Source organism: Thalia democratica, chromosome 4, assembly GCF_965202585.1.
Source record: "Thalia democratica chromosome 4, ktThaDemo2.hap1.1, whole genome shotgun sequence".
Taxonomy (NCBI): Eukaryota; Metazoa; Chordata; class Thaliacea; order Salpida; family Salpidae; genus Thalia; species Thalia democratica.
In genome coordinates, this window is record NC_139168.1 from 38,709,820 (window position 1) to 38,717,855 (window position 8,036).

The 8,036-nt window shown below is 24.4% G+C and overlaps 1 protein-coding gene across 1 annotated transcript; it reads right to left on the reverse strand.

Moving 5' to 3' along the window:
* Nucleotides 1–979: 979 nt before the first annotated feature.
* LOC145835165 (GTP-binding nuclear protein Ran-like) lies at nt 980–7,228 on the reverse strand. The gene is made up of 5 exons (XM_082942718.1): nt 7,167–7,228; nt 6,673–6,854; nt 5,276–5,398; nt 2,302–2,433; nt 980–1,607 (listed from the first exon to the last, which is right to left on the reverse strand). Exons 1-5 carry the CDS (start codon nt 7,213–7,215, stop codon nt 1,458–1,460), a joined length of 636 nt encoding a protein of 211 aa, XP_082798844.1. The 5' UTR covers nt 7,216–7,228; the 3' UTR covers nt 980–1,457.
* Nucleotides 7,229–8,036: the final 808 nt, after the last annotated feature.

Below are 8,036 nucleotides of genomic sequence, written 5' to 3' on the forward strand. Positions count from 1 at the left end.
AAAAATTTTTGATAACAAAATTTATTTTGCCTATGATAGATTTTCTGTGTCAAATCGAAATTTCACTTCTTAACACGTAAAAATTGCAGGTTTTCTAAGATTCCAGTCCACCTAGTAAAAACTAATAATTCGACTTAAAATAAAAAAAATATCTTCTGAAGTTAAAGACACAATTTTTTTAGATTATCTATTAAAATTTATTTTTTCTATTATAACCTGTTTTCAAGTTTATATTTTAATAGTAATTTCAGCAAACAATTAAATGTTTTAATAATTTTACAAGTTTTTCGGCTGATTGATGAGTCTTAATAAGGATGAAACCGTACTCAGCCTACCAAAGACTTGTGGTCTGATGATCGAATTGGTATGATCAACCCTTTTATAAAATAAGGTGTTTAAAAAGAATTATTTGAACAAAATTCGTACAGATTTCATAAAATGTTATGACTTGTGGCTACCTCTGCTATCATAAATAAGTACATAAAGCTATCAACGTAATCAGATTTCTACATATAAATTATGTATTTGACCTGGTTTGTTATTTTAGACTAGTGACGTCGAGCACATGTTTAATCTAACAACTGATTAAGTTTTAAGATTTCATAAAAAAATGTCTATTCTGAATGAATGTTAACATTAAAAAATACATTGTTCCTACTGTATTACTATATTAAAAAATGGTCGATTCCCGTTAGTTGATTATATTTAAGTTTTTCTTAAATATTAATACATAAAAATTGACTTGGACTACTTGATCAATTATTTTTTCGGTGTGAAGATTCTACATATAAATCAATTGATTGAATATTAACCAAGTGGAGAGAGGTTGATCGGACTGAAGTAATTCTGATGGGAATGAGCAAAATTTGATGATACTAACATGAAATGTATCGATTTTTTTACTTAATTTATACTCTGTACAAATTTAAGCATTTTAAAGCTTGGTACTGTTGAATTATAAGTATTAATATTTTCCAAATTACAGTTAAAAGCTTTATTTAGACACAAAACATTTCAAACTCATTACAACTAAACTGCCGTTTTAATGGAATTAGCTAATTGAAATCCAGATGGAAATAATTGGTTTTAAAACAAAAACAACAAATTTACAACAATTTAGAAAAACAGCATTAATATAAAAGTTCTAATTTCTAGTAATTTAGCTAACAACAGAAGTAAAATGTTGTAAAATTACAATTTTTGCAATAGATTAGGATAAAGAGATAATTTATCTAATAAATTAAGAACCATACAAAGTTACAAAAAAGTTCAAAATAAGAGGTTACTAAAAATTTGCAAAATATAACGTCTAAAACCTGTCAAAGATTTAATTTACTAAAACTTCTAAGGTTTGTAAAATTAACGTTAACATTTTGTACTTATAGTAATCAAAGTCAGCTTTAACTCCTGACGTTATCCTGTCAAACGCCTTTGTGAAAACTGCAAGTTTGTACAGCTTACAAATCATCGTCATCTTCTGGGAGTGGAGCGTTGCAGGCCTCTTTCAGCTCTTGTTCGTACTTCTTCATGGTTTCAGGGTTGATCTGAGTCTCTGGTGGCAGCAAGGCTGGCATAGCAGTGAACTCCAAGTTGGGATCTCCGATCAACTTTAAGTTTAAATCAAATTAAAAATTTTAAATGGCTATCTAAATCTATATGTACGGAAATATAATTTAAATACAACTTAGTTGCCTACTAATTACAAAACTTTTAATGACCTGTTTTTCAAATTTAAATGTAAACATGTAAACTTACAGGGTAGGTGTCAAAAATGCACGAAGGGACACTTTTGCACTGCGCCAGTTTAGCACAGATTTAAACCTATTTTTTATCACTGTTACCTGTATGCCTTACCATTGGTTGTTTTTTATCGTTACTATAACTATTATTTATTTATTTTACTGTCACTGTTACCCTTAGCCCTTGGTTGATTTATTTTCTTAATATTTTTGCGCAAAATTGTCACTCGTGCAAAAGTGTCTTCATGCAAAACTGACCCGTTTTGAAAATAACAAGTAACAAAATTTTTAGTTATAAGATTAAACTATAAAATGTCCACAAGTAAAATTTTTGTTTCAAAATTTACTAGTTTAATAAGGTTGTGGCGCAAAACTATCTCTTGTTTAAATTTTTATCAGTATAGATCTATTAACAATAGCTAAAATTATTTCAAATATTATTAACTAGACTTAGATTTGAATATTAAAAAAAAAAAAATTATTCTAATTTTTTTAATTAAATCAAATTTTTGTTCTAAAACGGATCGATTTTTTTTTTACACATTGATAAATAATAATTTACTTTTCTAGCAAGGTAGAGGAAAGGCTTTTCGAAATTATAGTTAGACTTAGCAGAAATGTCGTAGTATTGCAAGTTCTTCTTACGGTGGAAGGTGATGGCTTTTGCCTTAACTTTCCTATCTTTTATGTCTACCTGTTGTTTATAATAATTTAAATATACATATGTTGGTACAATAAAGGAAGATTACTGTATAATTTGTTTCTATTTATTATAAAACTAATATTTTACGAATCTGTACAAATAAAAAATTATATTAGTTTGTATTTACTGTTCATACAAATTTAGAAAAGTTTTCTTGTAACAAAAACAAAAGAATCACTTCGTACTGTAATATATAACAATACTTATTTAAACTTTTACTAACTATTTTTATATTTATAAATGTGCAAATATCATTATAATATTATTTTTATTACACAGGGTTGACAAAACTTTTCTGAAATTTTTTCAGGTTTTTTTAATTTTCCTCAAGGTTTTTTAAAGAATAAGCTTTTTGGTTCATTTTTTTAAATACAAAGTATAAAACTGAATTTAAGGTAAAATGTCTGAATTAGTATAACAACATTTTAAAGATATTGTTTTTTTTTTCATAAATAAAATTTTTAAAGATACAAATAATAGAATTTTCGTACCTAGTCAAAATTTATATAAAAATTGATTAAAATTCAAGGTTGTTTAGTGATTTTTGTTCGAAATTCCAAGTTTTTTCCAGGATTCCAGATTAAAAAAACAGAATATAAACATAGATCTTTTTCAATATTTTATACTATTTGAACCCTAAATAAATTTAATTTTAAGGTTTAGATGAGACATAACCTACTTAAACAATTTTGAACTTTTTTATCATCAATACATGTAATTCATTAACTATACAAAGGGGTAATAAGTATATTTTTATTTAATTAGTACTCTGATATTATTAAATGTAAACTACTTAAAATTTGCCTAAATTCTAGAACTTCATAAAACAATGTAATACATAAAGAAAAGTTTATCTAAGTTCAGAAGAAATACTAAACACTGGTTAACTGTCTTTGCTTAAAGTTTATAATGAGTAGAAATTTAAAGTATTCTATTAACTTAGTTAATCATGTTTAAATCAAACAGTTCCAAATATGTGGACCATTATTTCATTACAATAGTTTTCAGTTATTTATATATGAAGGCACTTATACAGTGCTCATTACTAAAATCGATTCCTAATGCATTTAGATAAAGATTCGGATTGAACTTCTATAATTAAATACATAAATTCTCATTCAATATAGAGTTTGTATATAAAAAATATTTATTTAAAATAATAAGAGATCTGTGTCATAAATATACAATTTTTACTTTACATTTATAAGATGACCATTTTATTAAAAAGTTTAAATAATCTGTTTATAATAAGTTTTGGCTTAAACTTTTGTGAAAATTTATAATAAATATAATTTTATCAAGATTTATTTGTTGTGCTTTGAAAGACATAAATTGCTGGGAATAATATGATTTTTTTGTGGTTTTTATTGAAGTACTATTATTATCTAATTAAGATAATTCAAACAATTTAAAGCAATTAAGTAAGTAACAACTTAAAGACTTAAAAAGATAGAATTCTACTAATTGACAACCAATAGTTTGCTTCGTTGAAGCAATGGTTTTTCTGTAATATAATACACAAACAGATATCATTAATATTTAATTATACATAAATAAATAAACAGAAACACATTGCGACCACAATCATCAGTATTTAACTCATGGTTAGAATTGCTGAGTCAGCGTTAATTGGTAGTAACTAAGAAATTTCAACCTTTTACAAATTAATCAAATGTACGGGTTACCACTCGTTTTTTCAAAAATTTTTCCAGGTTTTCCAAATTTCTTCCAGGTTTTTAAAAGTACACATTTTTGGGTTTATTTTTTAGTTTTAAGCTAATTTCTATATAAGAAAATGTGTTTAATAGTATAAAAACATTGAAAAGATGCTGTGAAGTAACTTTATTGTGTTTTTTAATCAAAAAATTTTTTGATGATGACAAAAAAAATTATTTATATGATAAATTTTTTGTGTCAAATTGAAATTTTACTACTGAAAATGTTAAAATTATTTAAAATTCCAGGTTTTTTAATCAAAATTCCAGGTTTCTCCAGGTTTTTTTCAAATATCTCAAATTCCAGGTTTCCAGGTAAAGTGGCAACCCTGAATGTAACATTACTGTACTTTTATTAACTACATAGAGCAAACAATTAATCAATTTAAATTAAAGAAGTAAAAAATATTGTCGAATAGACAATTTTCATTGTTTGCTTAGTTTTCGTTTTAGGCTTAATGTGTTTTGCTTCTAAAATTTTTAAAATAAAGTCAGTAATTCTTGATATAATTTTGAACGTATACTTTACTTAGGTAATTATTATAGTTGATTTACATTTTATAAATTTCTTAAAGGTTGAAATTTTTCAATTACTACTAGTTAACATTATTATAGCAATCTTAAACACAGTGTTGTATACTGATGACCGTGGTCGAAATATACTTCTGTTTGCTTTTTTTTAAATAACAATTGGTTTGCTGAAAATTATTAACTTGTTGTATGAACTATATTTATACGAACAAATAAAACAATTTAAACTCTCTATATTAGTAGGTGTTCATTTTAATTGTTGACTTCAATGTTTTTATAATGGTATAGAAAAGTATGATTTTTTTTAACATATTTTTTTTTATATTATTGAAGACCACCTTAGAAGTGAAAAAATCACCAAATTGAAGTTCATAATGAAATAAAAGTTTCAACTTTAATTAAATAATTAAATCACTTTCTCTTAACAATTTTTTATTCTTGAAACCAAAAGTTTTATAATTTCAACTAAATTTAATAAAACAAAACCCTTATTTATGAGCATCATATTTATGAACTATAATTTAAACATTTAAACTAAGAATAGAAAAATTATAAGCTTAACAAAAAGTTTATGTATAAAAACAAACTTTATTTCCCACAATGACAATTGGAATGTTTTCACACACTCTAACAAGATCTCTGTGCCAGTTGGGTACATTTTTGTAAGTTACACGAGATGTTACATCAAACATCAGAATAGCACATTGTCCCTATTTAAAATAAACGGTTTGTTATACATACTTGGTAAACTTGTAACATTTGATTTATAAGCAACTTACTAAATTATCAGAATAAATATGCTTAGTATTATTTTGCCATAAATTTCAAATTAATTTTTCTCTCTTATTTTTGCAGTTTATATTAGATATTTTATACTTTAAACTTAGTTTTCTCTTAAAATAAAAAATATGGAACCTTAAATATTAATACAAGTTTTTCAACTATCTTAATTACTCCATAAAGTAAGTTTAAGATAAAATATGTATTTTAAATAACATATAAAAAAATATCAAAACATTTTTATAACTTTTAGTATAAATAGGTGCAAAAAAAATAAACTAATTAATAATAGCATAATTTATATTTTATAAAACATAGAGTTTTACTGAATCAAACATACTTATATAGTTCAGACTTTAGTAGCAACAAAAAATTATGTTCAAGTTTATAGTCTGCTATGAAAATTATTGTTTTTTGAAACATATACTTTTTTCAAAATAAAGTTTCAAACTAAGATTAAGGCCATGGGGGGTTAAAACTTTTTTACAATTTGATCTTATTTTGTTGAGTTTTAACTAAGCTACAATTTGCTTTTTACAGGTTTTTTAAATTCAAAATAATTTTTGAGATACAGCTGGTCAAAGTCAAAGACTGCAACATGTTCCTTATGGGAGGCGCAAACTAAAAAAACAAATAACTAAAAATCTATCTCCTACGTTTTTCGAGATAATTACCTCAAATTTTTAAGAACTGTTCATGCAATTTTTAGAAAATTCTGTCGCAACAATTATTTTATGGTAACAATTTTTAGTTAATGTTAGTAGTGGGCATGAAAAATTTTTAAGAATTATTTGATATAAACAGTAAAATTTCTTTTAAAATGATTGATACCATATAATCTTATATACAAGTAAAAGTTTTATAATTAGTTTTGTTTTGCCTTTTTAGTTAGTGCCTTCTTCTAGGAAACTTATTGAAATATCTGACTTCAATCTCTTTTATTTCAAACTGTACTGTGAATTTTGTTAAGCAGTTTAGAGTAGCTAATAAAATTCTTAAAACTTGTAAAAAATACAACATATCATTTTAATGTCTGCTTTAAATTGAAAAAATATTGGTAGATAAAATCTAAACTGATGTAATTTATATAAGTCATAATCTACATTATTAGTTTAAGTGCATTAGTTTATAAACTATATATAAAAGTTATTAGAATAATTCATAGGAGTACTAATTAATGTGACTAAAAATAAATATTTTATACCTGTATATAATAACCATCTCTAAGTCCACCGAATTTCTCTTGACCTGCAGTGTCCCATACATTGAACTGTATTTTTCCTCTGTTGGTTTGAAACATTACTGGATGTACTTCAACACCTAATGTTGCAACATACTTCTTCTCAAACTCTCCTGTCAAGTGGCGCTTTACAAATGTTGTTTTGCCTGTAATTTTTTTGTGGTAAGTAATGCTTACTTTTATATTATATTTGTTGGACGTTTAAAAATTAAAAAATAATATAAAAATTTTAACTTTAAAAACGCTAAAGTAATTAAAAATATTATTTACATATTACTATAAAGGTTAATTAAAAAACAGACTTTCAGTTTTTCTCGATCATTTTATTGGTTATAAGTGGCTTTTATAAAAATATATCATAATTAAGAAATAAAACAATTGTGAATATATATCAAGTAGTAAATTATCAACTTTAGTGGGAAACTTTATATTACAACTTAATAACTCAGAATACATACCAACACCTCCATCTCCAACAAGGACTAATTTGTACATGTGATCAGCCATTTTTATTTGTAAAGATTCTATATTTAAAAATTAAGATGGTTAAAATAATCAATAAGAATGAAATGTAGAAAAGATAATGCTTAAGCCATAATTGTTTTTAATAGTTAGTCTTGTTTGTTATATTAATAACTAAGCTACTGGTTGTCTTTGTTTTTTATTATTCAAAAGATTTTTTGAAAATCAATCAGTTTAAGAGTTCAATAAGCTCCTTATGGAAGGCAATTATTAAAAATACATCTTGTAAAATTTTTCAGCAAAAAAATTTTTAACTTTTCCACTCTTATTTGTGGTATTTTAAATTAAAAACAATGTTATATGAAAGTGATTTTTTAATTTCCAAATTTTATTTTTTAGTAAAATATGATTGTTTAATTATGTTAAATTCTTTTAGGGGCATCGGGGGAGGTAAATCACTTTTTTCACAAATTGATCTTATTTTATAGAGTTTTAACCAAGCTACAAGATGCTTTTAACAGATTTTTAAAGTTCAAAATACTTTTTGAGATATAGCAGGTCAAAGTCGGAGGCAACAATAGGTTCCTTATAGGGGGCACAAAGTAAAACATCAAAAAGACTATTTCACTTATAATCTATCTTCTCCTACGTTTTTTGGGATAAAAAACTCAAAATTTCAGGAAATATTCCTTGAAATATTAAAAAAAAATATCAAGATAATTTTAAAAAATTAAAAATTAAAGTTCTATAAAACAAATAAACAAAAAATTAGTTTTTTTTGTTTATTTTGTCATTTTTTAAATTTTGTGATAACAGAATTTTCTAAATATTGCAAGGAACATTTCCTGAAAGTTTGAGGTAGTTAT

Excerpts from the sequence above, each read along its gene's own strand:
- LOC145835165 (XM_082942718.1), bottom strand. The coding sequence starts at position 7,215 with ATGGCTGATCACATGTACAAATTAGTCCTTGTTGGAGATGGAGGTGTT. Across the intron at positions 2,434-5,275 it reads TTGTCATTGTGGGAAATAAA|GTAGACATAAAAGATAGGAA; the intron begins GTTTGTTTTTAT and ends TATAAACAACAG. Across the intron at positions 1,608-2,301 it reads TCCTCTACCTTGCTAGAAAA|TTGATCGGAGATCCCAACTT; the intron begins GTAAATTATTAT and ends TTAAACTTAAAG.